Raw genomic sequence first — 14,124 nt, forward strand, 5'->3', positions numbered from 1 at the left:
ACCTACACTGGGTATTGGTGCCTGCAGATCTGTTGATCTGTGCAATGACATTGTTGCTGAGCAGTCCTCCTGCGTACCTTCCAGGCATGCATGCATTGAAGGCAGCTCGTTTTTGTGTTGGATGATAAGAATGGCGCTCTTTGTTGGCAAGTAGTGCTCACACAGCAAATGAGTGATCGTCTGTTGATGGTTGTTCATCAGCCCATGCAGCGGGTATAGGAGCAAACAATTTTGGTGTTTCGATTTTGTAACGGTTTAGGTTAGGAAGCCGGTGTAGGAAGCAGGTGTTAGGTGTCCACACAATGTATGCAGTGTATACTCTTGTATTAGTGTGTTCTCGTGCTCAGTCGCTTTAGGTTGCCTCAAACATCTCAAAGAAAGTAGGGGAAATTTTGAAACCTGTCAGGTGACAGAATTTTGTACCACTTTTATTCCTGGGATCTTATGGCTTGCTATGGGTCGAAGTCCATCTTCCCATAATTTATAAAGCTGGCTTGCTCTGTTGGGTAGGCAATTTTGTACTAGGATGTATTAGGTTGTGTCACTATCAGACGGCGTGGTCAGGGTGTCTGCAGGATTTATAGGAGGTGTTGGCGTGAAATAGTTATTATTATTATGAGATCGATCAAGGATATCCAGCAAGCTTTTTCAATAGCCTGAGTACCTCTGTCATTTTTAATGTGGCCACATCACTAACAACGTTGCACAAGCCGCCTTGTCATCACATGAAGGGTTCATGCTGCGTGCAAGTCAAACGCATCCATGTGCACATGTCTGTCTCCTACACCATATGTTACCAGGTATTCAGCACCTGGCCCCGGCTGGCGTGGGGCAGTACAAATACTGAGCACCGTGCCCATGCTTGATTGGGTCTTGCTTGGATCTGGCGAGTCCAACAAGGGGTCGGAATTTGGCGGCCTTTACATGCAGCTTGTCTGCAGACGCACCTCACCTTCGGCAGGAAAAGCGTGTAATAGTAATCATAATAATAACAATTCACCACAGAGATCACCACTTGCCTCCTTGCATATGCAAGGCGATTTGGGTACGTCATTTATAATCCTCATGATCATGCACTTGTGTTCATCGTGCACCGTGAGGCAATTTGATTGATGATCAGCACGTGCATGCACTCAGCGTCGCTAAAATGCTACAAGCACTCCAGTGTTGGACATGTCAATGCTCAAAGCCAGCAAGCAGCTTGTTAAATGCTATCCTACACATTCCATCTCGGTAGGGGTTCTTTGAGGATGGTGCAAAAATCCAAACACTACCTACAGCACAGAATGCTGTTCTAGACCTGATCCTGGTCCAGATCTGATGCATTCAGAGAGCTTATCTATTCAGGCCCCTCCAGAGGCAACTACCCATTCAGCACATAAGATTTATAGTTCTGCAATTTTGTATTTCAGTGAGCACCATGATGCATTGTTTCACAGCCATACATTCCAGCTATTCATTGGTGCCACAATACAAAACCCTTTCACTCATTGAGTTCAGTGCTTATGCATACTTGGCAACTGTACATGATAATCCCAGCTCTAAAGACCGCGCCACCGGCTGTCTCTAGGCGTTGGCGGTTACAGCAAAGGAATGGCTGGTCCTGTCCAGCGCCGGCTGCCGATTGCTCCCAAGCGCCCCCACGCCGGTAGAACTCAGCCTGCGCTGCTGCTGCAGCCGGCGCTGCCTGGCGCGGTGGATGACATCCCGGATGCCCTCCTCGCTCTGCAGCGGCGCGACGTCGGCCGCGGCCGGCTCCTGCGCGGGGCTGAGGACGGAGGGCGCGCCGTCGTGCAGCCAGGGGTGGCGGCGCATGGAGGCCAGGCCGATGCGGTGCTTGGGGTCCGGCCGGAAGATGCGCGCCAGCAGGTCCTGCACCTCCAGCGACAGCGCAATATCGCCTGGCAGGTAGTACCTGCAGTGGGATGCTCCGTCAGCGCAAGTGGGGGCGGTTTTGAGAAACACAGAGCATATTGCATAAACTTGGTGAGGTGTGCCTTTCAACTTGATTTCCCGTTGCAACTACAGCTGCCGGGAACAGTCTCCTCGTGTTGCACTGCAACTGACAATAGCCCTGTTCTAAAGCGGACGGAGTTCCAAGTTGCATGCGCAATGAGGTCATGTGTCCCAAAAGAAGGCTCATGACCTTGGGATGAGACAGCGGCGCTCAAGGGAGCCTGCTGGTCCTTTTTTCTCACTCAAAGGAGTAGAATATGAGTTTTTCTTGGGGATGAAAGGGACGCACTGGCCGCGCACAATGCGCTGCATCATGGCGCGGTCCAGGACGCCGCTCGCGTTGGCGTCGTGACAGAAGGGCATGCGCCCGGTCAGCATCTGGTAAAGCACCACGCCGCACGCCCACACATCAACAGCTGCCGCGTCGTAGGCACCGGTGGCCAGCAGAACTTCAGGCGCCATGTAGCCGCGCGAGCCCACCGCCGTCTTTGCCATAGAGTCCATCGCCGCGCTCTTGGAGAAGCCGAAGCCGCCGATCTTCAGCGTCGGCGCAAACACGCTGCAGCATGCGCAGAGCGCTCGGTGTACATTTATCCAAAGCGCCATGGCAATATGACTGCCGCTTTGCGCAGAAGTGGAAGCAATTTGCTGAACTGCGTCCGTGCTGTGGCTTCAATAAAGTGTGTCTGATGAGAGCAGCGCAGTCAGAATGCAGGCGCTTTAGAGATCTCACGCGCTCAAGTCATGGCAGACTTCTTGGATATTACTTTTAAGAAGGGCTTCCACACCTGCCAGAGAGGAAGATGAGCTCGGTGCGCAGGTCGCGATGGTAGACACCCTTGCTGTGGCAGTAGGCCAGCCCGTCTAGGAGCTGGCTGAACAGGGTCAGCGCCTCCCTCTCTGGCATGGGGCTAGTGCACTTATCCGCCAGCTGTCCAGCTGATGCATACTCCGCCTGGGTCACAGACTCTCTCAATTATTTGAATGACTTCAAACGCAGAGCAAGCTGCAGGCAATTCAAAGAAGGTGAAGGCAGTACGTACCACAATTGCCAGCTCTGTATCTGTTGTGAAGACCTCCCGGAAGGCCAGGATGTTCGGGTGGACTAGCTGCCTATGATTCAGGATCTCCCGCTCCACGTTCTTGTCAAGCAGCGTGTCTGCGCACATGCGTAAGATGAAAGGTCCCATCTGAGATTCAAAAAGAAACAATGTCCATACTGGCTTCGTTTCAGTGAGGAGATTCTTATAAGTTACCTGCAGACTGCCTTACATATTTCACAGCCACTAGCTCCTTTGACCGTCTATGCCTCATCAGCTTGAGGGTCCTCTGCTGAGCATCCCCAAGGTGCCCAACTTCCTCGTACGCATACTGGCCATGCTGTGGTGTTTGAACCAATGACCTGAGCTTGCTGACTTCCTTAGCCTTCGTTCCATTGCCATCTGTCCCAAGCAGGTGGCTGATGTCCGCAACCTGACAGGACGACTGGTGCAGCATCGGAGCTGCTGCACTGGCTTTTGGATGACGATCAAAATGAAAACAACCGAAGCAACCAGCCATTATATTCGACGATCACAATCCACCAACAAGCCGCAACTTCCGAACCTCGGAACGACGAACCTGTGCAAGTTCTGCCGTGATGAATTGCTGTAATAATTTGCTTGCAGATGAGAAGAGGATCTACCGTGATATGATCATCAGAGAAAGAGATTTGGCAGGTCTCCCCCAGCCTCCTCCCTTTCTGTCGACTTCTTCGTTAGCAGTTCCGCCAGCTGGCTCTGTGGCTTCAGGGAGGACATGAAGCTGCTCGGACAGAGGAAGCTGCCGCAGCGAAACGCCGCTGTACTGGCCGGAAACTTCTTGGGTCCGGCCTGATTCATCGTCGTCACCCCAGTGAATGCCTTTCAACGGATGCGATATCTTGCAATGAATTGTGGCTCGGAATTCCTTGTACAGGTAGGTACACAAGGGTGCGAAAGGGTGCTTGAACCTTTGATCGTTTCGGTGGGTCCTGTGCATCAGTAGGGCTATCGGAGCACCTGAACAAAGTCTTTATGACTGGGATGATGATTGCAGTAGCTTGAAAATACTTTGCAGTGTTTCTCAGAACCAAAGGATACACTGCTCCGGCAATTGCGCTGGTGAAACTTGGCGTGTTCCGTCAACTGTTGGTTTTATAGTAAAAGGAGCCATCGACTTTGAAATGCAGCTGAATACTGTAGATAGATAGACAAACATCTCCACTTCAGCATCGGGTATGTTAAGCGTCGCTCAATTTATTGTGCGAAAATTTGTAAGGTAACATATTCCAGCCAGGCACATGCAACTCCAGGATCAAAATCTTGGTGCGCTACAGATGATGCAGCATCTACGGGACACATCATGGCATGCAAAGAGCTTGCTGCTTTTGCTGATAATCATCAGTGCTCAGCGAGCAGCAGCACTGAACAATCGCATAGATCTGTACAGAAACAGTGCCCAGCTCGATGCGAACCCACTTCGACGGCTCAACAACGCCATGGTACAGACTCCCATAGCAGCTATGCATCATGCCCTGCTCTGGGAAAGAACTGCTTTCAGCTTGTACTGACTGGTCTTGCAATGCAGTACTATGGAGTTGTGCAAATTGGCACACCCGGCCAGAACACAACTGTGTGCTTTGACACTGGGAGCTCGGTCCTGTGGATCCCAGCTGACACCTTCTCAGGAATGGACACGACAGCCCAGATGCAGAGCAAGTTCTCTACAAACGCATCCAACTCTTTCCAGGCATGCGCTCCCCCTATCACATGCTTCTGCCCGATCTTTGCAACGCCAAATGTTTTGCAAGTTAGCTGAGTCTGTCTTTGGTCTGTCACAGGTTGTCGCGCGGAATTTCTCAGAGAAATACATGACAGGAGGTGTGGTGGGAATGCTCGGCTTAGACTCCCTGAAAGTGGGGGACTTACTGGTGAACAATGCAAGCCTCGGCTTGGTGACTAAAGCCTCTGTCAATCTTACCGGCGCCTCCTGTGACGGTATTTTTGTGAGTGATCTTCCCCCTCCTTCCGTGCCTCACAGCATATGTGTGCTTTGGGTTGTTTGCCTGGGTTCATTTGCCCTCAATGCTGCTGATCAAAAATTTGTGTTCTTGCAGGGCTTGGCACGCCCCGGACTGGCCAGACTGGGGCGACCAGCATTCTACAAGATGCTGTCGGAGAAGGTGAGCGCGCAGGTCATTGGTTGACAACTTTGCCACTGCGTGAGGTGAAGGGCAACTTGTGATCCTTCTTGTGGATGCTCTGCAGGGATTGCTAGATGAGCCAACGTTCTCTTTGTGGCTGAATGGCGACCCTGCCGGCGAGCCGGCTGGATCAATCGAGTTTGGCGGCAGCGATTCTGCGCTGTACACTGGGTCCCTGTACCCTCTTCCTGTCATCAGTACAAAGTGCGCCCTGTCCCATTTCTAGGTCTATGAAATATTCTGAACATGCGGCCCTGCCCTGCAACGCTTTGCATATTTGATGGCAACACGCTCTCCTTTTGTTCGGACAACAACAAGTTTTACAACCATGCATTGCAGTCTCGAGAACTCATTTCTTTCATTTTGGCAGGTACTGGATGGTGCCGCTGATGGGAGTGAGAGTTGGGGCCACGGCAGTGCCAGTGACTGCACGCGGGGCAATCCTGCACAGCGGCAGCGCCCTGAGCCTGCTCACATCCAAAGACTTTCTGTACCTAGGAGCGGTGATCCCTCATTTGCGAGCTGATATTTGCAGTTCAATTGCCTGCATGCACGCTGTGCAGTTGCCATATTTGTCAGAAACCCTTGCATGAGGCAATGATGGCTATTTAATGTAAACACATGACGTTTTCCATGCAGTCTGTGCCGGGCGTATTTCTGGGGAAGGAGTCAGGAGCGTTGGAGATTGTTGGGGGATGCAGCAACATCTCCTCACTGCCAAACATCACCTTCAGCCTGGGGACGGGCAACTTCTCTTTGACACCACAGCAGTACATTGTACAGGTATGCACCTGGAGCTCTACACAGCCCCTGCTGGCTGCATTGTGAATGGAGATGTGACAAGGCTTGTAGAAGTGACTGGCCTGAAGTGGACTTTGTCTGCACAGATTGGTCCCAGTGGTGCATGTGCACTGGCCTTCCAGAGTGGGGCGTTGGATGACACCATTGTTCTCGGCACAAACTTTCTGCGAGCCTTCTACTCGACTTTCACCTACAATAGCACGAGCAAGAGCTCCTACATCTCCCTGGCTCCATCAGCACCGGGGACACCTGCCAGCAACCGTGAGCATCCAACTTCATGTCCTGAGAAAGCTCATGAGAGGTGCAAGTCAGGGGTCAGTGCCTGTTGACATGTGCTCCCTATTCTGAGTTGATTAGAAGAGTCCTGAGCCTCAGAATGGTACTACCACAGGGAGGAGCACCCAGGAGCTTGGAGCTTACCCTGGAGATCCGTTCACAGGTGTGCAGCCAAGTTACCAAATCCGTGCGGAGTGAATTTATATATGGCAACCAAGTAAGCCGCCTCACGTGCTACTGACATGACTTTGCCTTTACAGCAGGGACACTTCCGCCCCCGGCCACGGCTGCGGTGGTGGCCGCGGGGCCGGCAGCCTCGCCAGGAGCCACCGCCGCGGCGCTCACAGCCGCCATTGCAGCGCTGCAGCCGCCCGTCACCGCACCAGCGACCGCAGCAGCCTCCATGCCGGCCGGGCCCATTCCCGTCCTAGGCGGCACGGTTCCCATCACGCCCGGGAAGCCGGCGGCAGCCGCCGCGGCAACAGCAGCTGCCCTCGCGCCCGTGCCGGCCCCGGCCCCAGCCCCAGCCCCGGCCCCGGCGGTAGCTACTCAGGCAGCTTCCTCTTCTGCTCTGCCAGCTGTGGCGCTACCAGCATTGCCTCCCGTGGCAGCAACTCCGGCAGCGGCGAAGCCGGCAGCGGCAAAGCCGGCAGCGGCAAAGCCCTCGACTGCGCCGCCGGCCCTGCAGCCTGCCGCGCTTGCCTACACAGCTCTGCCGCCGGCGTCCACCGCAGCTGCCCCTCAGCCGGGTGCTGTGCGAGCCCCAGCTGTGGCCCCAGCATCGTCTGTGCGGCCACTTGCCTCGTCAAAAGCAGCAGCACCGGTGCCCACGGCCCCTGCAAAGGCTCCCAAGGCAGCCGCAACACTAGTGGCGGCAGCAGGAGGCGCACCTGCACCGTCACAGGCTCCCACAACAGCCCGCCCACAGCCGACAGCGCCGAAGACGCAGCCGCCGGCAGCGGTACCGGCTGCGGCTGAGCCGCGCGTTCGTGGCACTCCAGCCCCTGCACCCTCCACCGCTGCACGCACAGCCGCAAGCACACCCCTGCGCGGCTCTGTGTCGCTGCCCCCAGCTCCCGCTCCTGCACAGGGGTCGGTGGCGGTTGCAGCCGTCGCTGCACCACAGCCTGCGCCAAAGCCAGCGACCAAAGCTGCAGCGCCTGCAACGGCACCCGCAACAAAAGCTGCCGCGGCAGCCGCAGCTGCCGGTGCTCCTGCACCTCGGCACGCAGCCCCACAGCGGAGCGCTCCTGCTGCCGCAACGGCAGGCTCCGGCGCTCCTGCTGCTGCACCTGCAAAAGCTGTGGCGGCTTACAGCGTGGCGAATGCACCGGCACCGGCTGCCAGCACAAAGAAGCCTGCAGCAGCATCAAAAGCAGCAACAGCAAAGCCTGCATCGGCGCCAGCAAAGGGGCCTGCCAACGCACCGGCACCGGGGCCGGCCGCCGCAGTGTCAGCGGTAAAGGCGGCCGCACGTGCCAGTGTGGGTGCGCCCAGGCCGCAGCCGCTGCCGCCCCAGGCAGCAAAGCCGCCCTCGACAGGAGCAGCGTACAAGCCGAGAGTGGCGACAAGCCCACTTGCTGCCCCTTCCAGGGCACCTGCCACAGCGCCTGATATGGCGCCAAAAGGTGCTCCCCTTGCGGTGGCAGGCGCACCTGCGCCCTCTGCCAGGGCGAATGCTTCCTCTACAGCCGCCAAGGGAGCGCCCGCCCCGGCGCCGGTTTCTATGCGGCAACCCTCTACTGAGCAGCTTGTCTACGCGACTGGCCTGCCCCTTCCTGCACCTGCGCCTGCACCAGGTGCGCAGTCACCTTTTTGCTGCAACACATGCACGTGGTTGCATCTCCAAATAATTAATTTAGCCTGCAAAGACAATGGCCTTCTGGGAAGTCGGAATGGGTGTCAATAATGTCGTGCTCCTGCAGGAATGGGCATGCTATCCAAGGATGCGGCGCCACCGTTCCAGGCATTGGCAGGCATCGAGGCCCTGTACGGCGGCCTGACGTCTCTGTGGCAGCTGCCACTGCAGATCACCGACACCAACGACACGCTCTTTGCCATGTACCTGGCATCGCGGCCCCTGACCGCCAAGCAGAACGCCAGTCTGGCCAAGCCCAGACCCCCCACCACACCAGGCTTCGGTGAGAGCCTTCTTGGCTGGACCCACTGCATCTGCTTGACCCAGTCACAGTCTTAATGCAGCATTGGCCCTGGGACCACCACCTGCAAAAGGATTACTTACAGGATTGCAGGGAATCAGTAGTACGCGTCTCGCGCGCCTGATGGAAGCCAGATGTAGAAGGGGTGGGAATGCATGGTGCAGGTCAGCCGGTGTCGTTGGTGGCCCTGGATGAGGATTTAGACACATGCGTGGTGGGCTGGAGCTCCGTCAACTCCTGCAGGGCCAAGGGTCTCAACGAGACCACCTGCTCCCTCATGCCAGTCTTCTCCGACGTGGCCACCGTCAAATGGCAGTGCCCCTTCAAGAATGAGACCAAGGTGACTGAATGAATCTTCCTGTCCCTGCAATCAGAGTCCGAGTTCGCTGATGCGTAGAGGATATTTTGGCTTATGAGTTTGGACCGCTTGGAAGGTCTACGGCCTGCTTCATCACCCTCACGTGCCCTGTGTGGCAGTCACAAGCATGATGTCGGATCATGCACTGCTGCAATAGGGACATTCAACTGGGCATCTTCAGTGACAAGTGCTGGCTGGCACCACAAATTTAGCTGCTGTTGTTGATTGTTCACACCGTGTGAGAAATCCTCAGGGAAAGTCTTGCCTCCACTACTCAGCAAAGGTGCGAAGGGAAGCTCGTTTTGGGCATTTAGAATGACTAGGCTGGCTGGCACTGCAGGTGGAGCTGCCAGTGGGCAGCGGCAGCTATGTGCCGGTCAGCCAGCAGTGGCTGCTTGTCCGCGCGGGCCCCAACGCCACTATCACACGCGGCGGGCAGCAGATCTACAATACCGGCCTGGGCAAATGCCTGGACGTGTGCACGGACGCCTCCGTGTACAGCCAGTGCGGCCACCCGGGCAACATCTTCCTTGAGGTGACCTCCTGCCTCCAACTGGAATGTTTGCCATGCTTCGATAACTTTGAGACAGTTGACGTGCTGTTTCCTGAGTGTACTTGCTGATGAATGATGGCTTGCTGCCTCTAGAAATGATTGTTTCAAATTTTAGTGAGCACAGATTTAATATTCTGCCTGGAGGTTTGCAGCGTTGTTGAGGGCTGGTGATTAATGCGCAGGACTGTGATGCGACGAGCCGCACGCAGCAGTGGCTGCTGACGCCAACCGCAATGGCTAACGCCACCCTGGCGACTGCTGACAAGAGTAATCTGACGGCCTACCAGGCACGTGTGGCTTGCATTGTTTTTCAACCGCGTGCAAGTCTGGCATCTGCTTGCATTCCGAACTCTGCTGCTAGCTGCAAGGGCGCATTTGGAAAGGCTCTTGCCACGAGGGAGTCAAAGAGGGTTTTGCTGGGATGTGCAGATCTCCAGCTACTTTGTAGACCAGGCGGCGAACATGACAATGGCGGCAAATGGGACAGAGACCGCAGTAGCAAGAACGTGTTTGGACACATGTGAGGCCGAGCGCTCAGCCGACGCTCTGAGCAGCGTGTACCAGGAGACAACCTGCAATCTGCTGCTGCCTACCTACCCATCCAGCGCTGCAGCCTTCCCGTGCAGGAGTGCTGCTCTGCCCCGCAGCATCCTGCAGGGGTTTGCCATTGTCATTTCCCAGCGAGCTGCTGCGTCTTGACAACATCGTTAGAGCAGAATATATCTCTTCTGACTGCCAAAGCACATAAATGTTCCCCAGACACAAGTGAGGAGAAAGAAGGAAATAGATTGCAATGTAGTGAAGCTAGAGCTTCTGTGTGCAAGCTTGAGAGCGCCGTGCATGTGCTTATGCAGCATGTACTATCATTGTGTCTATAGAGCAAATTGGCAGTAAAGATGCTTGGACAGCGCTACGTGTACGACTATGCATGACAATAGAAGGCTTGCCGTAATCTCCTCGCAAGGCATATATCCCACACCCAATCACAACAATGCATAAAAAATACTTGGACTCATATGATGCATCATAGCATGATCATTTCATGAAAGATGCATACATGATGGTGCCCTATTTTGCAAGTTGCCATGTGACCATCACACTGGTGACTGGTTGATTTGTCACACCAATTGGTAAATTTGACCACAAGGGTACACTGCGCCCACAATACTTTCCCAACACTTGGCATTATTAGAGGGGAGTGCGCTCGTGATGTATTCTTTACCTAGACCTGAGCTTTGCTCCTATTACTCTCAAGAGCTCTCCCAAATGGTGCTAGTTATGTAGATACAGTTAATCAAAGTATCAATCAGAATAAAGTCATGTCTGCTCCCTTGCAAGTGGTTTCTACCATTACGGCTGTATGTCACTTGACATCACAGAAGTACAGAATGTATCGAAATTCCACAACAGGCAGCGTTGTGATTATGTCCCTGCATGGAATGCCTGCCCTGGGACATTTATTAAACACTTCCGCGCATGGTGGGCACCTACTGGGAACGCTTGCCTTGTCCAACCCGCTGCAGGTGCTCCCTTCTGCCCCTCCCAGAGCTCTGCCCGCCTCCTATGTATGCATCTGTCGCTGACGCTGCACCCTGCATGCCTAGCGGCCGCGGCGGCCCATACTGTGCTTGCTGAGGCATGTATGACAGCTGTGCCTGGTACTGATTGTTGCCGCCGTATGCTTGCTGACCATACTGGTCTGGAAAGCTGCCATACTGCGCGGCGTACTCAAAATTGCCATAGGCGCCTGGCTGCGCTGGGGCATAACTCTGCTGGTGTGGGGCGTAGGCTGGGCCCGCACTCTGCGGCGGTCCATAGCCGGGTGGCCCGTACGGAGCATAGCCTGGCATGAAGCTCCCTGCAGCAAGCATCAGCGCATTATAACCGTTTGCATGTCTCAGAGGTTCCACAGGCACTGGTGATAGGTGTACTGCCCTTCCACTTTACTGCGCCTTTTCTAGGCAGGCTATCATTTGTTTGTGCAGCGGGTGCTCCACTTTCACAACAGGCTCCTGTGAACAAGAGGTGGGCGAGAGAGTTGGCATCCAAGGGGAGGGAACAAAGGGACAGCGAACGCACCGGGCCCCGGCCCTGCATAGCCTTGCATTGGCTGAGCAGCCTGGTGGTTCTGCTGGGGGGCTTGCCTATGACCTCCCTCAGAGTAGCCGCCGCCCCTGCCTCTGCCCCGCCCGGACCGCCGGCCTCCTGCGCAATTCAAACACTCCGATCGTCATTCCAAGCTCAATCTTGAAAACAAATCAAGATCCAAGCAAACATCCTGGGCTCAACCTTTGACACCCTCCTGGACAACTGTCCGGCATGTATAACATGGGGACGGAAAGTGACATTGCAGAGCTTGCTCAGGCAGACCTGTTCCGGGGTCGGCGCTGCCGGTGCTGTGGCGCCCATTGTGGCGGCCGCCGCGTGCCCCGCTGCGGCCGCGAGGGGCGTCCTGCGCCTTGCGCTTGGCCGGCTGCAGCGCCTTCTGCTCCCGCCGCCATGCCGCCTCCTTCTCATCGTCCGAGAACTCGTACTCTTCCGCGTCCGCTTCGCTCACGGCCTCCGCCTCACCGGCATCGTACCTGCACAGCATTGTACTCTTAAAGAGAAAAGTTACAGGATCACAGACTTGAGGGCTGCTCACCTTAGGAACACCACTTCATATATGAGTTACTGCAAATGAGCTTGACAGATATGCCACAAAGGAGATGGCATCGGGAGGACTGCCCAGGCAGATAGTGGGCTCACCCCTTAACATAGAGCTCCTCTGGTAGCACGTACTGCGTCAGCCTCTCCACGGAGCACATCTCCGCGCCCACGGCCAGCTCGGCGGGCGGCGTGGGCCCGCATGCATAGCGCAGGCTGTACAGCGGCTGCATGACCGGTCCAAAAACCTCCTCCACTTTGCCTATGGGCTCCCTGTTGCTCAAGCACAGCACGCTGCCCTCTGTGACTGCACGCCCGTTCTCTGGTGCCTGCATGCGCAGCAAAGCAAGTCCCATCACATGCAGGCAAGCCATGATCTGCAGTGAGCTTGGGCAGGAAAGGAGCTCATAGAAAAGTGTGAAATTCTTGATGCCCATTTAGGACAGGTGCACACCTGGACCACAATGATGGACCCAATAATCGCGGACACAAGCCCCACTGGAAGCAGCGTGTCCTCTGGGCTAATCTGCACGTCCAAGGGCTCCACTTGAGGCAAGGTAGCCGCCTCCTCCCTGCAAAGCCACGGACAAAATATAGTGTACCAGGCTCCTGTTATAACGCAGTCTAATGCAAGGGGCATGCGAAAGCCTCTGCCCCAATACAAGATCGTGGCAGGAGAGGCCTCACCGCTTGGCAGCCTCAATTTCCTCCTCTTCCTCTGCATTTGGGTCTGGGCCATCTCGCTCCATCCGGTCAATCTCTGCTCGCAGCTCCTCAGGGTTATAGGCGTCCCGCTTGACCACCAGCTTCACTGTCTCATCCTCGCCAACCTGTTGAATTTGCCGCAAAAGTAAAACAGAGTAAGGAACTTAAAGTCCGAAGTTGAACTAAAAGCACAGCGCGTACATCAAATGCATGCAGGAAAAAGATTCACTGACGGCACCTTGAGCTGGATTCGAAGGCTGGGAGCATCACTGGTCAGTGCCATGACTGCATTATCTTCGTCATCGCTGGAGTCTGATTCCGATGAGGTCTCCTCGCTTGACTCCGACATGGACTCATCGGAGCTGGATGCTGCCTCATCATCTTCATTGTCTGCCTCATCCCCTCTGTCAGCATGATCAAGGGTCTCCCCATGTGTCTCTGCTTCCTGCATGTTCCGACATCCCATTCTGATATGCATGAGGTGTGCATGCATGCCGGAGGTTCGGTGATAGCAATGATCCTTCCTCCTCTACTTTCAGTGCAATGAAGACGCACAAAATTTACCGACAACATGGCAGTAGTGTGTGTGCCCTAATCCTAGCCACAATTGCATTGCCGGGAGCCACGATGTGGGTTCATGGCTGTCACATACCTCCATAGGACTGTCGATATTGCTGGTCACAAGTGCCTCTGCGTGTGGCTCCAGGAGCTCATCCTCCTCCTCTACTTCCTCCCCCAGCGCCTGCCGGAGCACTGGGCCGACAGGATCTGGTGCCCCTGCTGCGGCCCGAGCCGCTACAGCCAGATCATCTACTGAGGGCAGGTCTTCATAATCCTCCTCGTGCATGGGAACCCGTGCTGAGCGCGCCTGTAATGCACCGTGATGATGCATGCGTGAGTGCGTAAGAACAGGAGTCACTGGAGGTTCAAGCGGAGTGCTGGGGGCCTAGTACCAGCTGGACTATTGCCTTAATTTAATTATTGCAGGCGCAGGAGCTCTCACCCTCGGCTGGTGAGGCGCTCTGGAAGGCCTGATGGGGGCTTCAAATGTTCCTCCCGCTGCATAGGCCGCCGCTACCGACATGTCGGTGTCTTGATGCCTGCCTCCCATGGCTGCTTCCTTCACTTGAGAGATGCTGTTCGATGAGGCTTTCGGTTTATAAATAACCTATGAATTCACCATTTTCGACATTTAATACACGTGGACGTCAGTGGCCGAAAGCCAGGCCCTCAGAAGCGCGACGTCTAATTTCCAGTCCTGTTCAGCACTGATAAAACATACACAAGCCGGTGTCGAATACTTCAGGGAAGTGCACTAGGACACAGCAAAGCAAATTTTTGAAACAGCTGTCGCAACACTTGTGTACTTCTGCTTCACCAGAGTGCGAACAAGCAGCCTTTGGAGCAGAGGAGGAAGCTCTGGGTGACTCATTTCAGCCGGTGACAA

General features: G+C 55.2%; 3 protein-coding genes across 3 annotated transcripts; all 3 read right to left on the minus strand.

The window, feature by feature from the left end:
* Nucleotides 1-1,136: 1,136 nt before the first annotated feature.
* On the minus strand, nucleotides 1,137-3,686 carry COCSUDRAFT_64904 (kinase-like protein). Its single transcript, XM_005650417.1, has 5 exons — nucleotides 3,213-3,686; nucleotides 3,000-3,115; nucleotides 2,745-2,911; nucleotides 2,246-2,515; nucleotides 1,137-1,915 (listed from the first exon to the last, which is right to left on the minus strand). Exons 1-5 carry the CDS (start codon nucleotides 3,514-3,516, stop codon nucleotides 1,567-1,569), a joined length of 1,206 nt encoding a protein of 401 aa, XP_005650474.1. The 5' UTR covers nucleotides 3,517-3,686; the 3' UTR covers nucleotides 1,137-1,566.
* A 2,918-nt stretch (nucleotides 3,687-6,604) lies between these two features.
* On the minus strand, nucleotides 6,605-7,720 carry COCSUDRAFT_32425 (hypothetical protein; the record flags this gene model as incomplete). The annotated part of the gene is made up of 1 exon (XM_005650418.1): nucleotides 6,605-7,720. A coding segment is annotated over exon 1 (848 nt), but the record flags the coding sequence as incomplete, so codon positions are not given.
* A 3,093-nt stretch (nucleotides 7,721-10,813) lies between these two features.
* On the minus strand, nucleotides 10,814-14,035 carry COCSUDRAFT_64906 (NAF1-domain-containing protein; the record flags this gene model as incomplete). The annotated part of the gene is made up of 9 exons (XM_005650419.1): nucleotides 13,681-14,035; nucleotides 13,330-13,545; nucleotides 12,916-13,122; nucleotides 12,660-12,802; nucleotides 12,427-12,544; nucleotides 12,075-12,301; nucleotides 11,697-11,908; nucleotides 11,406-11,531; nucleotides 10,814-11,184 (listed from the first exon to the last, which is right to left on the minus strand). The coding sequence occupies exons 1-9, from the start codon at nucleotides 13,786-13,788 to the stop codon at nucleotides 10,814-10,816; spliced, it is 1,728 nt and encodes a 575-aa protein (XP_005650476.1). The 5' UTR covers nucleotides 13,789-14,035.
* Nucleotides 14,036-14,124: the final 89 nt, after the last annotated feature.

Source organism: Coccomyxa subellipsoidea, assembly GCF_000258705.1.
Source record: "Coccomyxa subellipsoidea C-169, whole genome shotgun sequence".
Lineage (NCBI taxonomy): Eukaryota > Viridiplantae > Chlorophyta > Trebouxiophyceae > Coccomyxaceae > Coccomyxa > Coccomyxa subellipsoidea.

Coding starts and splice junctions, on each gene's coding strand:
- COCSUDRAFT_64904 (XM_005650417.1), bottom strand. CDS start 3,516: ATGGCTGGTTGCTTCGGTTGTTTTCATTTTGATCGTCATCCAAAAGCC. Junction 3,116..3,212: donor ATATGTAAGGCAGTCTGCAG/GTAACTTATAAG, acceptor GCATGTGCGCAG/ACACGCTGCTTGACAAGAAC. Junction 2,912..2,999: donor ATACAGAGCTGGCAATTGTG/GTACGTACTGCC, acceptor TCTGTGACCCAG/GCGGAGTATGCATCAGCTGG.